Source organism: Dipteris shenzhenensis, chromosome 10 (genome assembly GCF_047967505.1).
Source record: "Dipteris shenzhenensis isolate YYH24624 ecotype China chromosome 10, Dip_SZ_1.0, whole genome shotgun sequence".
NCBI classification, from domain to species: Eukaryota; Viridiplantae; Streptophyta; class Polypodiopsida; order Gleicheniales; family Dipteridaceae; genus Dipteris; species Dipteris shenzhenensis.
In genome coordinates this window covers 35,573,567-35,599,197 of record NC_141605.1, presented here as the reverse complement: position 1 = coordinate 35,599,197, position 25,631 = coordinate 35,573,567, and the positions used below count along the sequence as shown (strand labels likewise).

General features: G+C 41.2%; 1 protein-coding gene across 1 annotated transcript; it reads left to right on the top strand.

Annotated features, from left to right (window-relative positions):
• Window positions 1–6,295: 6,295 nt before the first annotated feature.
• LOC147897748 (uncharacterized) lies at window positions 6,296–7,748 on the top strand. The gene is made up of 3 exons (XM_087380104.1): window positions 6,296–7,189; window positions 7,287–7,394; window positions 7,491–7,748. Exons 1-3 carry the CDS (start codon window positions 6,296–6,298, stop codon window positions 7,746–7,748), a joined length of 1,260 nt encoding a protein of 419 aa, XP_087236230.1.
• Window positions 7,749–25,631: the final 17,883 nt, after the last annotated feature.

The window sequence follows — 25,631 nt, the reverse complement described above, 5'->3', positions numbered from 1 at the left end:
TGTTCAGTCTTGAACAATTTTATTTCCCAAACATGTCTTGCATGGAACAACCATTTCACTCACTCTTATTCTGCGAGTGCTCAGTAAGTGCACTAGACCTTGAGACAAAGCAACCATCCAATCGTCTTGCCCCCTCCCAATATAATTGGGTGGCTATAGACGTGGTAATCTTTCTAGGGACCTAGGCATAGGATGGCAAATTGCCTTTTCCCACATCTCGCTCTTTCTCAAGTAAGAATCTAGCTGCACTATGATCTTTCCCGACCTCATGCTCTGTACATGAAAGTTGGTATTTCACACACACTAGTGCAGTAGCTAGCACTGTTTACATGCACATGGTAGTTCTTTCTCTCACACCCTCTACTTTCAAATCCCAACCATATTACACAATTATTCAAAATATTTAAAAGCATTTGTTCATGCTTCAAGTAGTCTTAAATATATGGACTCAAATAAATGCGTAAGGAACTAGCAATTGATTGATTAACAATACCCATGCTCCAAATCAATGTCAAATTCCATTAGAATAGTTCCACATAGTAAATGTTGACTCATTTACATCTTCAGCTTGTACATGGGTAACTCTACTCTTTGCATGGTTAATGCCTTGTAGGATGCCAACAACGGATTTGACACTTCGTCCCTCACATCTCTTTATTAGTTTTTCTTCATCGCCAGTCAAATGTTTTCTTATTCTCATGGCCCATCCTGTGAAGACTTGGTTGCAAAAGCTAAACTTCCACTTTTGACGACCTAACATTATAACAAAATCCTATGATTTTGCAACATTTTGGCCTCTTCCATGAGCCTCGTTTTGCGGTTGATGTTGGCCTACCCTATCTTCTCTATCCACCATGATTGCTATACTTATAAAAGAGAAAAACCATATTAGATCATTAATATGTTTTCAACAAATCAAGACAATGTCACTAACATGTCATCGAAAAACAATTTAAGTTTGCTAGACCTCAAGAGAGAGAAACTATCCAATCATCTTGCCCCCTCTTGACATAACTGGATGGTTATACACGTGGCAATATACCTATAGAAATAGGCGTGGGATGGCAAGTTGCCTTTTCCCATGTCCCTCTCTTTCTCGAGTACCCATCTATCTACACTATGATCATCTGTAGCATCATGCTCTATATGCAAATGTCGGTATTTCACACACACTAGTGTAGTATAAGATCGACTAATTGCTCTGATAAAATAGTATTACTATCTACACATAAATGCATAGTATAGAGTGCCACAAATTTCATCTTACAACTAAACTAGTATAGTCTGTAATGTTCTCTAGCGTGTAATTTGTGGGTTGATACAAGCAGGATATAAAAACTCACAAATTAGTTTGGATCACTCCAAGAGGGCTAAAAATTTTTTAAAACATTTTAATTCGCTGATTTAAAATGCCCATTTTAATTCCCTCCCAAATCCCTGATGAGATGCAGTGGAAAACAAGAGAATAGGCATGCCCATCCATGCAAATGGTGTCCGATGGGTATGAAACTTTGTACGGGTATTAAACTAATAGTATTAAGGTGTTTGAAAAGTATCATGCCCATCATATAAAGGCACGTACGATGGGAGCGAGACTCGATGTAAAACTAGAAAATAAGAATGCCTACCCCTCCAAATGGTGTCCGATGGGTATGAATCTTTGCACGGGCCTTAAAGTTAATAATATTAAGGCATGTGAAAAGTATCGTATCCATCATACAAAGGCATGTATGATGGGGGCAAACAGATGAGTATTTTTTGATGCTTGGGTATGAGACTCGGTGGAAAATAAGAAAATAAGCATGCCTACCCATGCAAATGATGTTCGATGGGTATGAAACTTTGCATGTGTCCTACAGTGAATAAGATTAAGGCATGTGCAAAGTATTGTACCCATCGTACAAAGGCACATATGATGAGAGCAAGAAGATTCACATTTTTTGATACTCGGGTATGAGGTTCGATGGAAGACAAGAAAATAAGCATGCCCACCCATGGAAATGGTGTCCGATGGGTTGGAAATTTTTCACGGGCCTTAAATTGAATAAGATTAAGGGATGTGAAAAGTATCTTACCCATCATACAAAGGCACATACAATGGGATCAAGGAGGTGTGTATGTTTTGGTACCTAAGTATATGAGATGTGGTAGAAAATAAGAAAATAAGCATTCCTACCCATGCAAATGGTGTCCGATGGGTATGAAATTTTGCATGTGACTTAAGGTGATTAAGATTAAGGAACATACGATGCGAGCAAGCAGATGCATATTTTTTGATACTCGGGTATGAGACTCGGTGGAAGCCCACCCATGCAAAACGGTGTCTTATGGATATGAAACTTTGCACGGGTCTTAATTTGAATAAGAGTAAGGAGTATGTTTGTAGAGTATAGTACCCATCAGACAAAGGCACGTATGATGCGAGCAAGCAAATGCATATTTTTTGATAGTCAGGTATATGAGACGCTGTAGAAATAAGAAAATAAGCATGCCCATGCAAACGGTGTCCGAGGGGCATGATACTTTGCATGGGAATTCAAGTGAATAAGATTGAAGGGTGTGCAAAGTATGGCACCCATCTAACAAAGGCACTGCTATTTTCCCTACGTATACGTACCCTTGAGAACCATTGATGGTGAAATTTCTCTACTATTCATATGACATTTCCTTATATCCCTCTCTTAAAAACCCTTGGATCATTCTGCCATGCATCATGGGAAAAATGTCCAAGGGGAAAACATCCAAAATAGACATCATTATAAGTCCCATAGTGTCAGTATATATCGAGACTATGTTAGTGTCGATATATGTTGACACTAAAGAGTGTCGGTATATACCGACACTCATACCGACATGAAAGCCACCTATGGGCTATATAGATGGTTTTCACACCCACACATGCTAAACTTTGGGAGGTAAGCATCAAAAAAGGATGAAGGTGTAGTAATGGATATTTCGATGTTGATTAGTCAAGCTTGCAATCCTCGACTATGAGATCCACCAGCAGAAATTGTTGTTTCATTGACAAAAATCTGTTATCATGGATGAGCAAGAAGAACATTGTATTCTCGGGGGGGTCACTCATCATATGTAACTATATCACGTGAGTTCAACAGAAGGATATTTTTTATTTCTAAAATTTATAGAAATAAATATACATAAGGGACTATTTAAAATAGTTATGAAAAAAATTCATAGATTTGTATAGAAAAGGGGTACATTTTATTAATGAAAAATTTACAGATAAGGTATTTTAGAAATAGGCCTTGAACGCACGTGATATAGAGGGTTTATACATAGTGACCCCCCCGAGATTGTATTGCTGTGTCAAACACTCAAGGAGAGTACGTTGCGACTTCACTTGCGGCCCGCGAATTAGTTTGGCTACGTCAACTACTCTCAGATATTGGTTAACCTTCGAGCTCAGATACCCTATTGAGATGTGACAATCAGAGTACGATTAGCCTCACAAAAGAATATGTGCAACACAACAAAACCAAACACATTGTGGTTCACTACCGCTATGTTCAGCAAGAAGTGAAGAAGGGATCCATCATGGTCGAATATTTTCCCACAAAACACATTATTGCAAACATACTCACGAAGCCACTATCTAAATCTCATTTCTCCCTTCTATGAGATGAACTTGGAATTGTCTTATAGATTTAGACACAAATGGTCAATGGCCACCCATGTAAAAGTTCTTTTGTATGATTTAAATCATAGACATATATAGGAGCTCAGGTTTTTTCCTTGTACTCCCCAAGGGTTTTTTCATCCAAGCTAAAGACCTTGGTTTATGTGGGGTTATTGGAGCTTGCATAGCCTAGAGCTATAGGTAGCCTACCCTAAACCTAGCCAAGGCCTCACCTATATAATCTATGGAATATGATGAATACAAATCACTTCTAGGAGCAATCACTTGTGTTATCACCTTCTCTCTCTCTCTCTCTCTCCCTCTCTCTCTCTCTTGTTGGTGCTTCTCATCAAAACACACACACACACACACACACACACACACACAAAAGACATACATGCATATGCACATAGATATATGTGTGTTTGATGAATTGCTTTGCAAGTGTGGAAAAAGAGGGTGATATTCCTTTGTGAGGTAGTGTACTTTTTGTTAATATATTGCATTGTTAGAGCTGTTTTGTGTAGTTACGAGGCTTTAATTATGTACATAGGGCTAAGTGTTGCATGTTGACTATGACTACATATGTTTAATTTGGAAATATTTTCCTTGTCACCTCACTTTTTTCATCTCTTCAAGGTCACTTGCCTCAATAATAATGTCTTATATTTTCTAACGTTCATCAAATTTCATGTATGAACCTAAAAATACTAAAATCAAAGCTCCGAGGGTACACTACTTAGAAACCCTATGCATCATGTGCATTCAAGGAGTATTTTAAAAACCCCTCAACTAAAGTTTTCCCCCCAATAAAAACACCCCTCTTTACTTATAAACTAAGTGATTTTTTTTTATAGTTGAATTAAAGAACCCCTCTTGTTATTGTAAATCTGTTAAAATTTTCCAAAAAGTTAAATTAAAATACCCCTCCTTTTGAATGCACGTGGTACACTAAAATTTTATGAGGTGAACCCCCTGAGAATGAAAGACATAACACTTGTGCTACAACAATACACGATAGTACTATTGAATTCTTTCTTAAGAATCCTACTTGTTGTCCCATAGCTATAAATGCATAGCATTGATCATATTCTATAGGATGCCTAATTAATAATGTGGAAGACATGTACATGTGATACTATAGATGTGGTCTACTACATGCTCTAAAAGCAAATGATTTAATTGATTTTGAATCCACCTGAGGCCTTGATGTTGATAGGCAAAGGAATGAGGGAGGATTTTGAAAATATTTGGTGACCAACAATTGCCAAGTTTAAAAATGTAAGAGCACTTTACTATGTAGTAGTTGCTTTGAGCATAATATAGGAGAGGAGGGATGGGTTCCATTGATCCATTTGCAAGATAAGGCTTTCACTTGAAGGATTTTTTGAAATAATGAAAATCCCCTCAATTCTTGATGTTAGGGGAGTCGCTTTGCCTCCTACAATTCTAGTAGCCGAATATGGGGAAGACCACATGGAAATTCTCATAAAGAATTCCCATACATGCAAATATGTTCAATAACCTGGGGACTTTCTCGTAAAATAGGAGTATGAGAGGAGATGAGAGATCATCATACAAGTTAACAATGACCAAATTGCAAATTTAGTAGGTTGTGTTAGTGGAGAAAAAGACCAAATTGTTGATAATTATTTCGATGGTGGTAAAAAAGGACCAAATTGTTGATCATATCGGTGGTAAAGGCAGAGCTAGACTCAAGGTTGTCGCGATGCTATTCAATGGTTTGAATTAAGGGCAGCTACACTCTAAGGATGCCCACCAAAGTTAAGTTGATGTGGCAAACATCAATGTTTTGTTTAGAGGCCTCTTTTGAAAAAGGAGCGCTAGGAGGGGCATCCTACTATCTTGACCCTTGAGAAGTGATCGCCTAAAATGGACAATTGTGCTCTAAAATTGATGGAGAAAATAGCCATAACTTCATACAATACTTATTTCAATGCATGTAATTTTACTAAATGGTGCAACAAATATGTTAGTTATCTAAATCATGTCTTTGCATTAGATTTGATATGCTACATGACCCAACTTATCAGAAGAGATAGGTTGGTACTTTTTGGCATTCATCAGCACAGATTTCCTTAGAAAAGTCAAATGCCATCGTCGCCTAGCTGTTTGTCCGAAACTAAATGAGCGACTTTCTAACATTTGTCCTTAAAAAGAAAAATGTTGGCAAACATTGCGAGCGCCCAAAAGTGATAAGCCGACCAAGCTTTGTGAGTGGGTAAGCACCCTAGGGGATGGTTGTTGTCTAGCGACTGCCCAAAGGGGTAGCTATGATATGCTTAGTGTGTTAATTGGTGAAGGGGTGCGTGTTCCAAGCGGCGTGTGCGATCTCTCTCTCTCTCTCTCTCTCTCTCTCTCTCTCTCTCTCTCCCTCTCAAAACGTAGACTCTCATCAACTCAGCACTTGAATTTGTTTCTTGCGTCGTCTTCACTACCCTCATCAGCATCATGCATGCAGGCTTTCTGCACCTCCGGGAGATGGACGAGAATTATTGACAGTTGAACGTGGGGAGTGATCTCATGCATGGAAGAAAGGCTGCGGATAACACTTCGTCCCGTTGGTTTTTTCGTTCCCCTCGTACCTCAGTACTACTTTCAACAGCCCCCACTCTCCCGACGGGCTCGAGCACTTTCATGAGCTATGTCGCACCCACTTCCCTTGCCGAAGAGCAGCCTCCCTCCACCACGAGTACTGCTGTTGTTTCAACGTCCGCCAGAAACCCCATAATTACTCCGTCATGTAGCAACCACAGCAGCCGCTATGCCAACAGTATCAGCAGCCGAGGCTCCTCCAAAGAACGCCCGATTAGCAGGAACTCTCGCACACCTACTATCGTTGGAACGCCCAGATCTACACCAAGAATTCCAGAGTCGACACCTAGAAGCAATCTAAGACATAGCCCTACAACCAGTGTACGCTCTTCAGACTCGTTCACCACTACAAATGTCCAAGAGAGGCCAGCAATCACCTCAATAGACTGTCTGCCCCGCAGCGATGCAGACACCCCAAGATTGAGAGCAGTAAAAACCCCGGACTCTCTTTCCAGGAGCAGCACTCGGAGGTCAAGTTGTGAAATTCATGAAGGAGATATTTGGAGCTTAACTGCTCCGGCGTCCTGTTCAGATAGCCAAGCTGTGAACCAGATCTTGTGTTGCATGCCAAACCCTTGCAGTGGACAACTTTGCCCTTCCGCCCCTAGAACCGCTCTATGTCCTAAAAGAAACGTCGTAAAGGATCAGCGTCTTACCACCTGGTACCCGCGACAGGAGAAAGTTCAGACGTACGCACGAAGGAAGGCGGATCCCCAGATATACTTGTTCACATGCTTTCTCGATTACCACAGATATATTAACGCTCCTCCTCCCGCATGCTTTGACTATTACGTTCGTCCAGAAAGCCTCCAATACTCTTCGAGCACTCCTTGCTCTCTTCTGGGGACTCCAAGGTCATCGTGCTCTTCATTTTCTCTCCGTGATCAACGGCTGCTGTATTCCCGTCCACCACCGACTCCTCTCAACCGCGGAAAGGTAACACCTGTGCCTTAATCAGGGCGGTTGCATAAAATTTAAAGAAGCTAATTTTCTAGCGCTGAAAGGCTAAACTTCGCGGCTAATCTTTTTGCAGGAACTTCACCGAATTTCAATGGCAGGCGCTTCCATTGATGTGAAAGAACTTTCAAATTGCTACATGTTTGTTGCGGAAGTCCCTGGTTTAAAAAACACAGATATCAAGGTGAACAATATTCCTGATCAGCTAGCTCTATAAGGCTTGCAAGCACCACACAATTCGTTAGGTTTCTTGCGGTGAACTCACCTGTAAAAAACGCAGGTCCAAATCGAAAGCGATAGTATTCTAAAGATTAGTGGAGAACGCAAACGCGAGGAATGCAACGAGTGTCACATTAAGTACATCCGGGTGGAGCGTCAAGCTGGAAAGTTCCAAAGGAAATTCAATCTACCTGCGAACGCTAACTTGGACAACATCTCGGCAGCTTGTCAAGATGGCCTGTTGTCAGTGGTGATTCCAAAGAATCCGCCCCCACAGCATCGCAGGCCCAAAAACTTCGAGGTGCTAATTAATACATAAAGTCTTTCGGCTCACCAAGACTGGGTCTCAAGGTGGGATCGATCTTAAAATGCCTGTAATTTTAAGAAATAAATTTCAAGACGATGATTCTGTAGCAGAGTAGCCACACATGGACTCTCTCTCTCTTTTGTCTCCCTCATGCACTCACACACATAGCCACTAAAACACACCTCTCTCTCTCTCTTTCTTTGTGGTAGACATCCACACACATGAATTTTTTGGCCTGCCCTCGGGGTAGCCTTAGCAATGCTTCAAATTTGGCAAAGCAAAAATAAAGCATTTTTAGAATTTTTGGAAGTACATTTTTCCTATTGGGCAATATATTGACTCTTCTTCATTGGACTTGAATGTAGACTTTAAAGTGGTTGACTCTCTCTCTCTCTCTCTCTCTCTCTCTCTCTCTCTGTCTCTCTCTCTCTCCCCTTTATCTCTTACAGTCTTCTTCCACACCATTTCCTTTTTGTTTGCTTTTTTAATCTTGGGCAGGCCTTATGAATGATTAAATATTATTCACCTTGTTATCTTGAGCACCTCTCACACTTTTCACATATATAATCTCTCTCTCTCTCTCTCTCTCTCCTTTATCTCTTCAAGTCTTCTTACCACCTTTTCTCCCTCCGCCCCCAACCCCCCCCCCCCCTCTCTCTCTCTCCCCTTTATCTCCTAGAGTCTTCCTCTACACCATTTCCTTTTTGTTTGTTTTTTAAATCTTGGGTAGGCCTTATGAATGATTAAATATCATTCACCTTGTTATCTTGAGTACCTCTCATACTTTTCACATATATAATCTCTCTCTCTCTCTCTCCCCCCTCAAGTCTTCTTACCACCTTTTCTCCCTCTGCCCCCAACCCCCCCCCCCCTCTCTCTCTCTCTCTCTCTCTCTCTCTCTCCCCCCCCTTTATCTCCTAGAGTCTTCCTCCACACCATTTCCTTTTTATTTGTTTTTTAATTCTTGGGCAGGCCTTATGAATGATTAAATATCATTCACCTTGTTATCTTGAGCACCTCTCATACTTTTCACATATATAATCTCTCTCTCTCTCTCTCTCTCTCTCTCTCTCTCTCTCTCTCTCTCTCTCTTTATCTCCTCAAGTCTTCTTACCACCTTTTCTCCCTCCGCCCCTCCCCCCCCCCCTCTCTCTCTCTCTCTCTCTCTCTCTCTCTCCCCTTTAGCTCCTAGAGTCTTCCTACACACCATTTCCTTTTTGTTTGCTTTTTAAATCTTGGGCAGGTCTTATGAATGATTAAATATCATTCACTTTGTTATCTTGAGCACCTCTCGCACTTTTCATGTATATAAAACTAAAAACTAGTATATAAAAAACAAAAATTAAAAACCAGTATATAAAAAATATTAGTTGAAAGACAAAGACCATAAGATACATGCATGTGTTTGATTTGTGAATCTCTCTTTCTCTCTCTCTCTCTCTCTCTCTCTCTCTCTCTCTCTCTCATATGCGCATTGAGCCATGTCTATATAATAGCATCTAAATTCATATATTTATACTAATCTCATACCAATACATCATTGTGTATCTTTATGCCTGTATGAACATCCTAACTTTCACATAATAGTCTTTGGCTATAGTGCTTTCCCAAATTTCACTTGACGGTCTTTGACTGTAGCAGTTTCCCAAATCTCATTTGATGGTCTTTGGTTGCAACACTTTGGTTATAGCTTGATGTAGCAGTTTGGATTTGATTATAGATTATTATAGCGATTGCGAATGAGAAGCTTAATTCTCGATATGGAATATTGTGTAATCGATCACACCTATCAATTGCACCTTCCACCTCACTACAATCAAGCATGATCCACTGGTGATTGCACCATCACAAAGTACTTTGCCTTGTTCATAGGTACCTTTGTTTTCCACAGTATGGATGCAAAGCTTTTGATCATTTGTGTTCCTTTCAGCATTCCATCGCAAGCTCTATCATAGCCCTAACTATGATGTAGTGCATGTTTCTCTACTCCCACCAAGCCCAAGACACATTCCGTGTGGTGGTAGGAGCATGGTCCTCTGCTCCCACCAAGCCCAAGGCACATTCTGTGTGGTGGTAGGACCCAGTCTCTTGCCTTCAGTCTTTGCCTATGCAAGGCATGGCTTGGATCAAGGGAGTGGGTTCAATGAAAGAAACCCAAAGAAGTGTGGGATGCTTGGGCGTAAGTCTACAAACCAATGGATCGAGCTGTTGTTGAGTGCAGCAAGGCAGCGAGAGGGATTAGAGAAAGATGCCATTGAAAGCGGAGGCAATAGAGGGGATTTTGTCAAGGACATGATCTTGGTTGTAGGAGAGGATTGAGAGGAGAAAAATCGTGGAGCGAAGCTACTATTACTGCTGCACGGTAGCTTCACCAAGATAATTGCAACCTTGCTAGAAGGGCCAGATCTATGTGTAGGTGGCAAATTGAAATTCAAAATGTGCCCAAGCTCCAAAAGAGTTTTCTCTTGCTAGGTGGAGTTCTGCTTTGCCTAGAACCACAACAAGACAAAGCAATTATAGACGTGCTTGATAGATGCGCAAAATAGCCGGCGCATCTACAGGCGCTATTAGAATAGAAAAAATATGGGCACTCTTATAGCACGTCTATTTACACGTCTATTAGCGTATCTGTACTATGAATTTATAGACGCGGATTTAGATGCAAAACTGAGAATACAAAAAGTGAGATTTTGGTGCAGGCTGATAAATCTACATCACTACTTTCCAAACATTGCCCATGATTACCGAGTGATTACCAAAGCACATAATTTTAACAAAAATATCAATGCCTTTTGGCAAACCCACATATACAAAAATTAAGGGAGGTGAGGAGAATGAGACAACATGTAAAATAGTTTTGCCAATATCAATGATGGGCTACAGTTCAATCTTATCCTCAATCAGATCAACCCTTGCCAAACTATCTACTTCAAAATCCAAACCAGTGTTGAGATCTACAAATACATTCAGCCCACTACTACTTGTGCTACTCATGTGCTCATAGGTAATGGCCTCAATATCTGTATGTCCTATCTCATGATCATCCTCCTCTCTCGTATCACGGTCATCATCACCTCCATGGCCATGATCAGCCTCCATATGCTCCATATTAGTAACTATACTATACATCACTTTGGAACATGGCATAATAGGTATGAGATGCCACCACCTATTATTATCCACCATTGGTTGATAGACAACCTAATTCAAACACAAATACAATCATGTTATTTTCCTTGCATCGAAGCTATCAAATATTTAAAAGTGAGTACTTTTATATGTGTGTACAATACCTGTTCACATTGTTGCGGTAATACTAGTGTGTCCTTCTTACTTTGCCAAAACTTTGTGGAGTCATTAGTTACAAAGTCACTTGCATGGCATTTGATTGTTGCATTAGGGCCTCTTTCCACCACATCCTTAAACCACTTTACATCCAAAACATACACAAAGAAGCATCGAAAGTAAAGCTTAATAATATCTTGGATTATGCCACAATAATCATCCATGGCTCCATTGTTGGCTCCCTCAAAGCTAGCAATGATGCTGCAATCTTGTGTGTTTCTCTTATCATCAATCCGTTGTGTTTGAAAATGCTTGCCCTCACACCATATAGCATTGAACATAATACACTACACCAAGACATAATCAATTAAATAAGCAATCTAAATTGTGGAAAGCTCCTAACTTATGCATAACATTCTATATACCGACCTTGCTCATGCATCCCCTTGCATACTCCCATTCTTCCATTGTGATGTGCATCCCCTCATCTCTATCTGCTCTCTCCATTTTTTCAAGTAGCCAATCCACATGAATATCCTTTGGAAGTGCTCTTAGATGCTGAGGGTATGGCACACGAGATCCGTGGTGTGTACGAAAGAGGGACCTTTCTCTTGTCTGACCTTTCTCTTGTCTTCTTAGCTTAGCATCCTCGTATCTTGTCACCCATATTTTCATCACATCACTATTAAGCATGCAATAGTGGTTGATATTATTAAGCAACTCCGTGTCTATTACTTTGCTACGTCCTTTCCCTTAAGGCACAATAGGGGTCATACTTAGGTCTTTCATCATCTCTCCATAGTCGTGGGAGAGAGCTATCCACATCAACAAGAAACTCAAAAATATATACAAGTGACTCTTGTACCAACCAACCCTCGGCCATGCTACCTTCGGGTCTTGCATTTTGTCTCACAAAACCCTTCAAGGACTTCATGAAGTGCTTGATGAGAAGAACAACAATTGTGCATGTACAGTACCACATATAGCAATCTCATCCACCAAATGCACTATGAGATGTAGTTGGCTTGTGAGAATAGAGTGTGGGAATGTCTCCTCCACTAAACAAATTACCTCCACGGACATAACTCGAGCATTCTCAAGTGTGGTGGGATCTATTTCCTTTGAGCTCACATACCTAGAAAGGAAAAAGTATGCCATATTAGCAATATGAACACCTTGCATCCTATAAAGTACCTCACAAGCTCACCCATCTTGTAAATACAATATTCACATTTTGTATCCTGTAAAGTACCTCACAAGATCACCCATCTTGTAAATACAATCCTTCACGTCCTTCGATGCAATGCGAGAAATGCTAGTAGGTAGTATGAACTGAACACACGAGGAATGGTTGATTAGTTGCTTCTAATTCACTCACAAATTTAGAAGGAAAAAGATATTATGCACATAAAATACTTACTTGGAGCATCTTGTGCCAATCATGAGATTTCAAGCCATATAATTACTCTACACCTCTTTTCTTGCTCTTTGTGAAGGCCCCCTTCAAACACCTCATGCATCCAGTGGGAGTACGAATTGTAATGATAGCTCACTTCACCACCACCATCTCTAGCTATGATAACCTCCATGGTGCACGAGGTAAAAAGACATGCCCATTTGGCCTCTCTTGTGGCCAAGCTTCACGCATCCTCCCTGTGGTGCGTAGATCCTCCCTTATGCCTGCGGAATATCGTGTCCCATTCAAATATTCCCAAATGGTAGACGTCACATTCTTGAAGATATGCATGGTATCAAGCAGGTGATTGATCTTGAGGTGGGACCCATATGGTAACGATAAAAGATGGAGTATCTAAACAAAAGCTGGTGTTAGCAGGCAATCTTTATTTCTATTCAATATAGCACAAAATAGTTACACAAACCCTTATAGACTCCTGCCAAGTGGTGGAGGAGTCATGGAACCGTCCCAAATTCTCATCCAATGTCCTGCAGTGAGTGACTATGGGGGGATTTCATTCCAAGGGGTGACATATCTAGGATGATCAGGTGGAAGAAATTGATGGTGATTCTCATAGATGACCTTATTCAGTGCATCTGCCCATGAGGCAACTAGCAAAGGACCACGAATAGGACATGCATGGTAATCTGATGTAGTGAGACTTGAACAATAGATGCAATTAAGAGTTGAAGGTGGGTTTAGGGTGCCACATCGATTTCCTACTCATATTTAAAAGTGCAATGCTTACTTGAACACTCGCCATAGCCTGGGAAGTCATGCATCATCCACATCAAGACTACTTTGTAGTTGAAGTCTCATGGTGACGAGGGAGGCCTGCTCACATCATGCACCTTGATACCTAGCTCATCAATCAAAGGCTCCAAATAAACATCAGGATTTTTTACTTTATGTTTCCCTGGAATTAGAAGGCATAACAAACCATGTCCTTTCTTAATCTCGCCATAGAGGGTGGAAGATTATAATTCACCAATATCACTGGCCATACACTGTAAGAGGTGCTTTTGAGATCAAATGGGTTCACACCATCCATACCCAATCCAAGTCTCAAGCTCCTAGGTTTTTCCTTGAAGCTTGGCCATGTGTCTTCAATATGCTTCCACACAGGAGTGTCTGCGGGAGTTCTCCACTTGCCATTGGTTGATCGATGGGAGGAATGCCATGACATGAGATCTGCAATGGATTTGCACTTGAACATATGTTGGATGTGAGGGATTATGGGAAAATGTCGCAGAATTTTACGAGGCACATCCAAAGTTTTGAGATCTGCTCTATATCTTGCCTCTCCATAAGTAGGACACTCTCTTGCATCCTTATGTGGTCCACAAAATAGAACACAATCATTGATGCATGCATGGATGCGCTTGTAATCTAATCCTCTAAGAGAGGTCACATGTTGCCTTGCCATATCTCTTGAGGTCGGTAATTTATTCTCCCTTGGAAGCATTTTACACTATAGCCTGCATGTGAAGACCATAATGAGAAAAAGATGATTCGAGTAATTGACCCATTAGCATAATTCACCATGTTTGCAAAATAGACTTTAAAGCTTACTTGAGTAATGCATTCAAACTTGCATTGCTCCATCCATAGATGGTTTGCAAGTTTAGTAACTCAAGGGAGGCATGTAGAACAGAGAATGTGCACCCCTTAAATAGTGGAGTTGATGCTGCGGTAAAAAGATCATCCTGCTCCATGCTATCATCCCCTACTTGAGGATTGATGGACATATAAATCCCACACCATATCATCAAACACCTCCTCCTTCACGGCCTCATGAGGTAATGGTGAAGGGCTACTATCATCATCACTTGATGCATCCATAACGGTCCCTCTTGAAGATCCCACCTCATATCGCCAATGATTTCCTCCTCATGACGAGCATAGGGCAACATATGCAGGTGTGGCACTGCATCCTATATCAAATTAAAATGGGATCATAACTCAAACACATGAACACCCATAGGTATCTCAATCAACCTTAACTCTTTAACACTTACCATGTTTATGGTCGCATCCCATTCTCCATACTTTGAGATGTGATTGTCATTTTATGTGTAATTTTGCATGCACGATACATGTTTTCTTGACATCGATCACACATACATTTGACTTTTACTCCAACCACATTTCGCGATGGTGGATACAGAGGGATTCATCCTCATTGGAGCTACTTGTTGAAGATGCAGACATCTTATAGATAAACAACCCAAAAAATTTATTCTTGCATGAGTTGTAAATGTCAAAACTCTGTGTAGCATCTAAAAGCGCATCTAACACCGCGTCTGTACTGTGGAACGCATGTATAGATGCATCTAAAATGTAGTGTAGATGCACGTTTAGACACACTTTTAGACACGCAAACTGTGAGGTGATTTTTGAACCTACTTTTAGCATGCTTACTTTCCTCCACATACTTTGTGTCACGCGGCTTGCTTTGCTATTAACAGACACAACTCCGGGCATCCACACTTATCTCCAAGCACCCACACTCATCTCTAGGCTTACACAATCATCCCCAAGCACACAAGAGAAGAGGGTGAACAAGGAAGAGAAGAAAGAGAAGTAGCTTTGAAGAAGGACAAGAAGCTTCCACACCTCTATCCAAGGTAAGTCTCTTGGCGGTTAATCTTCTTTGGAAGTTGCTCGCTTTGGATTCGCGTCCTTTGTTGTATGTAGGGAATGGATGTTTTTGGTACTAGTGTTGTTCTTTTTGGGGTCGAGTGCATGTCCTTTCCAGTTTCTTTGAAAAAGACATCTATCGGAGCACGTCTATATGAATCTAACAGCGCATCTGTCTTTTGGGAAAACAGACAGCCGCACCTAGACGCACTGGTAGATGCGTCTATAGATGCGCTATGATAGTCTTTGTTATGTCCTCTTCCCTTTCCCCTTCCTTTTCCTTCTCTTTCCCTTCCCCTTCCCCTTCCCCTTCCCCTTCTAAGAAAAGGATTGCATGAATGATGGAAATAAGTGATTGCATGAATGATGGAAAGGGATTGCATGAATGAAGAAAGGGATTGCATGAATGATGGAAGGGGATTGCATGATTGAAGAAAGGGATTGCATTTGTGAGGAAATAAGGGATTGCATTCTCTTTTTCTCTCCTTTCTCCTCTCTTCCCTTCTCTTTTCTCCTCTCTTTTTCTCTCTTATCTCCTTTCTTTTTTCTCCCCTCTGTTCCTCTCTTTTCGTCTCTTTTCTCATCTCTTTCCTTCTCTCTATTTTCCTCTCTTTTCTCCTCTCTTTCCTTCTCTCTTTTTCTCTCTTTTCTCCCCACTTTTTCTCTTTTCACTTTCTCTCTTTTTCTCTCTTGTCTCCTCTCTTTTTCTTTCTTATCTCCTCTCTTTTTCTCTCTTTTTTCTCCTCTCTTTTCTCATTTTTCTCATTTTTGTCCTCTCTTTTCCTCTCCTTTCTTCTCTCTTTCGTTCTCTTTTCTCCTCTCTTTTTCTCTCTTATCTCCTTTCTTTTTTCTCCTCTCTTTTCCTCTCTTTTCGTCTCTTTTCTCATCTCTTTCCTTCTCTCTTTTTCTCTATTTTCCTCCTCTTTTCTCCTCTCTTTCCTTCTCTTTTCGTCTCTCTTTTTCTCTCTTATCTCCTCTCTTTTTCTCTCTTTTTTTCTCCACTCTTTTCCTCTTTCCTTCTCTCTTTTTCTCTCTTTTATCCCCACTTTTTCTCTTTTCACTTTCTCTCTTATCTCCTCTCTTTTTCTCCTCTCCTTTCTCCTCTCTTTTCTTCTCTTTTCTCCTCTCTTTTTCTCTCTTATCTCCTTTCTTTTTTCTCCTCTCTTTTCCTCTCTTTTCTCATCTCTTTCCTTCTCTCTTTTTCTCTCTTTTCCTCCTCTCTTTTCTCCTCTCTTTCCTTCTCTCTTTTTCTCTCTTTTATCCTCACCTTTTCTCTCTTTTTCCTTCTCTCTTTTATCCTCTTTTTCCTTCTTTTTTCGTCTCTCTTTTTCTCTTTTATCTCCTCTCTTTTTCTCTCTTTTTTTCTCCTCTCTTTTCCTCTATTTTCCTCTCTTTTCTCCTCCCTTTCCTTCTCTTTTTTTCTCTCTTTTATCCCCACTTTTTCTCTTTTCACTTTCTCTCTTTTTCTCTGTTATCTCCTCTCTTTTTCTCTCTTTTATCCCCACTTTTTCTCTTTTCACTTTCTCTCTTTTTCTCTATTTTTTCTCCTCCCTTTTCTCCTTTTTCTCCTCTCTTTTTCTCTCGTTTTCTCCTCTCCTTTCTCCTCTCTTTCCTTCTCTTTTCTCCTCTCTTTTTCTCTCTTATCTCCTTTCTTTTTTCTCCTCTCTTTTCTTCTCTTTTCCTCTCTTTCCTTCTCTCTTTTTTCCCATGTGAGCCTTCAATAGCCTGACATTGAGCAAGCAGACACAAACTTTTGTCACTCTAATTCTAAGAATGCAGGAGTCTGTAAATGCTTGCTCAATGTCAGGCTGTCACTCTATTTTTTCTTTTGCATCTCGTGACGAGGGCATGCTCGATGCTAATCTTCTTCTTTTCTTTTCTTCAATTCATCACGTGGCTAGAAAGCTCTTCAGCCTCACCTGATCTTCGGGATGCCATCTTTTGGGAGTTATATAACATTTTGGGGCACCCTCCCACTCCTAGGGAGTTATACACATACATGATGGGTACTACGAACACCCCCCAGGATTCGGCAATACAAACTCCAAACCACCCTAACCCCACACCAGCTGAGATTACCCCAATGGAGTTGAGACAACCCAGTCAGCTACAGAGCCGAGCCCCTTATCCCCCCTGTGGTCAGGAGGTCATTCTGCCTCATAGAGCCATCAGCGTACTCCTATGCTGTCAAGAGTCACTTCTCTAGCTACAAGTGGCTAGCGTACTCCCATGCAGTCGAGAGTCACCTTTCTAGCTACAAGTGGCCAGCGTACTAGCTCGACACGACAGGGCAGTAGGCGTGGTAGCAGGGAGAGTAGTGGGGGATGCTTCAGATGATGAAAATGTGCCAGAGGGTGATGGTACGATCTTCTATGACATCTCTCAAACAAGAGGCATCTTGATGGATGCACGGGGGAAGGACATCATGGCCTTCATGCACTCTATAATTGCTAACAACTATAGAGATTGCTTTATTCACTACAAAGACCATCCAAAAAAGTTGGCTGATGAGACCCCCGTTGCTATTTGCTCTAGGTATCCCAATCCCCTCAATGTTCAGTTCACAGATGAATGGGCCAAGTCAAAGATTGTTATGATACTTGGCAATAAAAGATTTTTGCTTAAGAGATAGGCATTAGTCGAGATTGCCAGGAGAAAGAGAGGTCAACCACCAAGGGTCCAGCCCCACACCACTCACAAGCATTGATTGCATAAAAGATAGAGCACTATACTGCCTTTATAACTACTGCAACCTCTTCCATATACTCACCCCTACTCCAAACAGAAGGCACCACAATCTCTCTCAACCCAAATCCACCAACCCTCATCACCACACCCAGTAGACATCTTCATACAGTTCACCAACACACTAGAGGAAGAGAAGAACCATATACAAAAGACAAACTTTATTCCAATTCATATTCATTACATCAAACCAACCAATAGATTTCTTCAGGCATATCATCTTCTGCAGGCCACTCCACATCAGCTCACTCTTCATCTATTACAAACAACACTAGTGACCACATGCCATCATTCATCCATTTCTAAGTCTACATTCAGGACAAGATACATGATCTGTATGATCTCTAAATTCTGATTTTTAGACCAGCCTTGCAAAATGTCAGACCACACAACAATACAAAGCAACTATAGACGCGCTTGATAGATGCGCAAAATAGCAGGCGCATCTATAGGCGTTGCTTGAATAGAGAAATTATGGGCGCATCTAACACCACGTCTAATAGCACATCTATTTGCATGTGTATTGATGCATCTATTAGTGCATCTACACTGAGAAAATACGGGCCTGTCTAACACTACATCTGTCAGCGTGTCTATTTGCACGTGTATTAGCGCATCTATTAGTGCGTCTACACTGAGAGTTAGACGCATATTTAGATGCAAAATAGAGAATACAGAAAGTGAGATTTTGGAGTACATCACTGCTTTCCAAACATTGCCCATGATTACCAAAGCACATAATTTTAACAAAAACATCAATTCTTTTTTGCAAACCCACATATATAAAAATTAAGTGAGCTGAGGAGAATGAGACAATATGTAAAATAGTTTTGCCAATATCAATGATGGGCTACGGTTCAACCTCATCCTCAATGAGATCAACCCTTGCCAAACTCTCTACTTCAAAATCCAAACAAGTGTTTAGATCTACAAATACATTCAACCCACTACTACTTGTGCTACTCATGTGCTTATCAAAATCAGCATCACCAATGGTAGGCTCGTCCTCATGAGTAATGGCCTCAATATCTGTATCTCCTATCTCATGATCATCCTCCTCTCTCGTATCATGGTCATCATCACCTCCATGGCCATGGTCATCCTCCATACGCTCCATATTAGTAAATGTACTATATATCACTTTGGAACGTGGCATAATAGGTATGACATGCCACCATCTATTATTATCCACCATTGGTTGATAGACAACCTAATTCAAACACAAATACAATCATGTTATTTTCCTTGCATCGAAGCTATCAAATATTTAAAAGTGACTGTTTTTATATGTGTGTACAGAACCTGTTCACATTGTTGCGGTAGTACTAGTGTGTCCTTCTTACTTTGCCAAAACTTTGTGGAGTCAATAGTTACAAAGCCACCTACATGGCATTTGATTGTTGCATTAGGGCCTCTTTCCACCACGTCCTTAAACCACTTTACATCCAAAACATACACAAAGAAGTGTCGAAAGTCAAGCTTAATAATATCTTGGATTATGCCCCAATAATCATCCATGGCTCCATCGGCTCCCTCAAAGCTAGCAATGACACCGCAATCTTGTGTGTTTCTCTTATCATCAATCCATTGTGTTCGAAAATGCTTGCCCTCACACCATATAGCATTGAACATAGTGCACTACACCAAGACAAAATCAATTAAATAAGCAATCTAAATTATTGAAAGCTCCTAACTTATGCATAACATTCTATATACCGACCTTGCTCATGCATCCCCTAGCATACTCCCATTCTTCCATTGTGATATGCATCCCCTCATCTTTCTCTGCTTTCTCCATTTTGTTAAGTAGCCAATCCACATGAATATCCTTTAAAAGTGCTCTTAGATACTGAGGGTATGGCACATGAGATCCGTGGTGTGTATGAAAGAGGGCCCTTTCTTCTTGTCTTCTTGCCTTTGCATCCTCATATCTTGTCACCCATCTTTTCATCACATCACTATTAAGCACGTAATAGAGGTTGATATTATTAAGCAACTCCGTGTCTATTACTTTGTTGTGTCCTTTCCCTTGAGGCACAATAGAGGTCATCCTTAGGTCTTCATCATCTCTCCATAGTCGTGGAAAAGAGCTATCCACATCAACAAGAAACTCAGAAATATATACAAGTGACTCTTGTACCAACCAACCCTCGGCCATGCTACCTTCGGGTCTTGCATTTTGTCTCACAAAACTCTTCAAGGTCTTCATGAAGCGCTCGAGGAAGAACAACCATCGTGCATGTATAGTACTACATATAGCAATCTCATCCACCAAATGCACTATGAGATGTAGTTGGCTTATGAGAATAGAATGTGGAAATGTCTCCTCCACTAAACAAACCACCTCCACTGACATAACTCAAGCATTCTCAAGCGTGGTGGGATCTATTTCCTTTGAGCTCACATACCTAGAAATGAAAAAGTACACCATATTAGCAATATGAACACCTCGTATGGAGCATTGATATGCATCACATTTTGTATCATGTAAAGTACCTCACAAGCTCTCCCATATTGTAAATACAATCCTTCACGTCCTTCGATGCACTATGAGAAATGCTAGTAGGTAGTATGAACTGAACACACGAGGAATGGTTGATTAGTTGCTTCTAATTCACTCACAAATTTGAAAGGAAAAAGATATTATGCACATAAAATACTTACTTGGAGCATCTTGTGCCAATCATGAGATTTCAAGCCATATAATTGCTCTACACCTCTTTTCTTGCTCTTTGTAAAGGCCCCCTTCAAACACCTCATGCATCCAGTGGGAGTACAAATTGTAGTAATAGCGCACTTCACCACCACCATCACTAGCTTTGATACCCTCCACGATGCACGAGGTAAAAAAACACGCCCATTTGGTCTCTCTTGTGGCCAAGCTTCACGCATCCTCCCTGTGGTACGTAGATCCTCCCTTATGCTTGCGGAATCTCGTGTCCCATTCAAATGTTCCCAAATGGTAGATGCCACATTCTTGAAGATATGCATGGGATCAAGCAAGTGATTGATCTTGAGATGGGACCAATATGGTAAACGATAAAAGATGGAGTATCTAAACAAAAGCTGGTGTTAGCGGGCAATCTTTATTTCCAGCCAATATAGCACACAATAGTTACAAACCCTTACCGGCTCATGCCAAGTGGTGGAGTCATGGAACCGTCCCAAATTCTCATCCAATCTCCCACAGTGAGTGATTGTGGGAGGACTTCATTCCAAGGGGCAACATATCTAGGATGATCAGGTGGGAGAAATCGATGCTGATTCTATAGATGACCTTATTCAATGCATCTGCCCATGAGGCAGCAAGCAAAGGACCACAAACAGGACATGCATGGTACTCCGATGTAGTGAGACCTGAACAATAGATGCAATTAAGAGTTGAAGGTGGGTTTAGGGTGCCACATCCTTTGCCTACTCATAGTTAGAAGTGCAATGCTTACCTAAACACTCGCCATAGCCTGGGAAGTCATGCATCATCCACATCAAGACTGCTTTTTGCAGTTGAAGTCTCATGACGAGGGAGGCTTGCTCACATCATGCACCTCGATACCTCTCCAAAGTATCTCTAGCTCGTCAATAAAAGGCTCCAAATAAACATCAGGATTTTTGACTTTATGTTTCCCTAGAATTAGAAGGGATAACATAACATGTCCTTTCTTAATCACCATAGAGGGTGGAAGATTATAATTCACCAATATCATTGGCCATACACTGTAAGAGGTGCTTTTGAGACCAAATGGGTTCACACCATCCATACCCAATCCAAGTCTCAAGCTCCTAGATTCTTCCTTGAAGCTTGGCCATGTGTCTTCAATATGCTTCCATGCAGGAGTGTCTGTGGGAGTTCTCCACTTGCCATCGGTTAATCGATGGGAGGAATGCCATGACATGATCTCTGCAATGGATTTGCACTTAAACATATGTTGGATATGAGGGATTATGGGAAAATGTCACAGAACCTTACGAGGCATGTCCAAAGTTTTGAGATCTGCTCTATATCTTGCCTCTCCATAACTAGGACACTCTCTTGCATCCTTATGTAGTCCACGAAACAAAACGCAATTGTTGACGCATGCATGGATGCGCTTGTAATCTAATCCTCCAAGAGAGGTCACATATTGCCTTGCCTTATCTCTTGAGGTCGGTAATTTATTCTCCCTTGGAAGCATTTTACACAATAGCCTGCACATGAAGACCATAAATGAGGAAAAGCATTCGAGTAATTGACCCACTAGCATAATTCACCATGTTTGCAAAATAGACTTTAAAGCTTACTTAAGTAATGCATTCAAACTTGCATTGCTCCATACATAAATGGTTTGCAAGTTTAGTAACTCAAGGGAGGCACGTAGAATAGAGAATGTGCAACCCTCAAACAGTGGAGTCGATGCTGCGGTAAAAAGATCGTCCTGCTCCATGCTATCATCCCTCCCTTTGGATTAATGGACATAAATCCCACACCATATCATCAAACACCTCCTCCTCCACGGCTTCATGAGGTAATGGCGGAGGGCTACTATCACCATCACTCCATGCCTCCATAACGGTCCCTCTTGAAGATCCCACCTCATCTCGCCGACGCTTCGCCTCGTCACAACGAGCATAGGGTAACATATGTGGGTGTGGCACTGCATCCTATATCAAATTAAAACGGGATCATAACTCAAACATATGAACACCCATAGGTATCTCAATCAACCTTAACTCTTTAACACTTACCATGTTTATGGTCGCATCCCATTCTCCATACTTTGAGATGTGATTGAGTGTAATCCTGCGTGCATGATACATGTTTCCTCGACATCAATCACACATACATTTCATTTTTTGCTCCAACCACATTTCGCGATGGTGGATACGGAGGGATTCATCCTCACTGGAGCTACTTGTTGAAGATGAAGACATCCTATAAATAAACAACCCAAAAAATTTGCTCTTGTATCAAATATTTAATCTTAACTCTATGGTGCATCTAGTACCATGTCTAAAACCGCATCTATATGTTCTGTGGTGTATGTCTATAGGCGCATCTAAAACCGTGTCTGCTCTATGTTATAGACGTGCAATTAAATGCGCATTTAGACGCGTATATAGATGCGTAATTAGATGCGCTTATAGATGAAGTTTTCAAAACTACTTTTAGCGCGCTTTCTTTTCTTCACATACTTTTAGCATCATGCGGCTTGCTTTGCTATTAACAGACATAGTTCCGAGCATCCACACTTATCTCTAGGCACCCACACTTATCTCCAGGATTACACAATCATCTCCAAGCACACAAGAGAAGAGGGTGAACAAGGAAGAGAAGAAAGAGAAGCAGCTTTGAAGAAGGACAAGAAGCTTCCATACCTCTATCCAAGGTAAGTCTCTTTACAGTTGATCTTCTTTGAAAGTTGCTCTCTTTGGATTCGTCCTTTGTCCTATCCAAGAAACGAATGTTTTTGGTACTAGTGTTGTGCTTTTGTATCGAGCGCATGTCCTTTTCGAGTTTTTAGAATAGTCCGTCTATCAGAGCACGTCTATAGATGCATCTGAGAGCGTATCTAAAAGCGCATCTAAGAGCGCAACTATAGACGCATCCACTCTTATTTTGGAAATAGATAGCCACATCTATAGACGCGCTGTTATATGTGAAGATAGACATGCTTTGTTATTTTTCCCTAGCCTGGCCTTCCCTTCCCTTCCCTTCCCTTCCCTTCCCTTTCCTTTCTCTTCCTCTTCCCTTTCCCTTCCCACTTCCACTTCCAAGAAAAGGATTGCATATTGAATGATGGAAATAAGTGATTGCATGAATGAAGAAAGGGATTGCACGAATGATGGAAAGGGATTGCATGATTGAAGAAGGGGATTGCATGAATGATGGAAAGGGTTTGCATGATTGAAGAAGGGGATTGCATGAATGATGGAAAGGGAAGGCATGATTGAAAAAAGGGATTGCACTCTATATTTTCCTCTCCTTTTCCTTCTCTCTTTTATCCTCTCTTTCCTTCTCTTTTTTTCTCTCTTATCTCCTCTCTTTTTCTCTCTTTTTTTCTCCTCTCTTTTCCTCTATTTTCCTCTCTTTCCTTCTCTCTTTTATCCTCTCTTTCCCTCTCTTTTCGTGGTAATTTTTCTCTCTTATCTCCTCTCTTTTTTTCTCCTCTCTTTTCCTCTCCTTTCTCCTCTCTTTTATCCCCACTTTTTCTCTCTTTTTCTCCTCTCTTTTCCTCTCTTTTCTACTCTCTTTCCTCTCTCTTTTTCTCTATTTTTCTCTTCTTTTTCTCTTCTTAGCTCATTAGTAATCTTGTTTTTTTCTTTTTTCCAGTTCATCATGTGGCCAGGAAGCTCTTCAGGCTCACCTGATCTTCGGGAGACCATCTTTCGGGAGTTATATAACCTTTTGGGGAACCCTTCCAGTCCTGGGGAGTTATACGGCTACATGACGGGTACTCTAAACACCCCCCAGGAGTCGGCACTACATACTCCAAACCACCCCAATCCCACACCAGCTGAGATTACCCTAGCAAAGTCAACATAGCCCAGCCGGCTACATAGGCGAGCCCCTTCCCCCATGCCATCCTATGCCCCTTTCCCCATGCCGTCAGGAGGCCCTTCTACCTGGCAGAGCCATCGGCGTACTCCTATGCAATCAAGACTCGGTTCTCTAGCTACGAGTGGTCCACGTAGTCCCATGCAATCGAGAGTCGCTTCTCCAGCTATGAGTGGCGAGCGTACTAGCTCGACACAACACAATAGCAAGCATAGTAGAAGGGAGAGCACTGGGGGATGCATGGCATAATGCTTTGGGAGGGGTGGTGGTGGGGACGAGGATGATTTAGATGATTTAGATGTGCCTCCGGGTGATGGTACGATCTACTATGACATCACTTAGACAGGAGGCATCTTGATGGATGCATGGGGCAAGGACATCATGGCCTTCATGCGCTCTATAATTACTAACAATTATAGAGATTGCTTTATCCACTACAAAGACCATCCAAAGAGGTTGGCTGATGAGACCCTCGTTGCTATTCGCTCTAGGTATCCTAACCCCCCCAATGTTTAGTTCACAGATAAATGGGCCAAGTCAAAGATTGTTACGATACTTGGCAATAAAAGATCTTCGCTTAAGAGGCAGGCACTAGCAGAGTTTGCCAGGCTCGAGAGAGGTCAACCACCATGGGGCCCGCCCCACACCGCTCATAAGCGTAAGTGGAAGAAAGCAATGAAGTCAGCGAGGGAGGAACCCAATCTGCAGCACATGGAGGCACGAAGGATCCAAATGGAGCAATATGGAAGCGTGCATTTTGGAGCAGGGGGTGTTGAATCATGGGAGGCCCAATTTGTAAGTATCGAACTCAAATTATATTGTTTATAAAGTTTATTAGGAGATTGTTTCTTTGTACTAACCCCTCCGCAAATTGTGTCATCTTGCAACTTGATATCATGGGCAGGTACGCTACTCCTATCGAGACAGCCTACCACTGCCACCATTGTAGAGGAGATACATGGAAGGACTTCTATAATGATGGGTTGATTACTGAGGAGTAGTATATCTGGGCTACTGGAGCGCCCCCTGAGGTATTTGAAAGTAATTAAATAATGTCAATATTATAAGTAAAGATTTTATTTTTCATACATTGATATATGTTGTCCCTTGTTTACAGGCCCCTGCACAAGAAGATGAGGAAGAAGATGAGGAAGAAGGAGGCAAAGAAGGGAGCACAAAAGGGAGCATAGAAGGGAGCGAGGACGTGGAGAACTTAGATTAGTCGTAGAAGTAGTGT

Coding starts and splice junctions, on each gene's coding strand:
- LOC147897748 (XM_087380104.1), top strand. CDS start 6,296: ATGAGCTATGTCGCACCCACTTCCCTTGCCGAAGAGCAGCCTCCCTCC. Junction 7,190..7,286: donor CTCCTCTCAACCGCGGAAAG/GTAACACCTGTG, acceptor ATCTTTTTGCAG/GAACTTCACCGAATTTCAAT. Junction 7,395..7,490: donor TAAAAAACACAGATATCAAG/GTGAACAATATT, acceptor TAAAAAACGCAG/GTCCAAATCGAAAGCGATAG.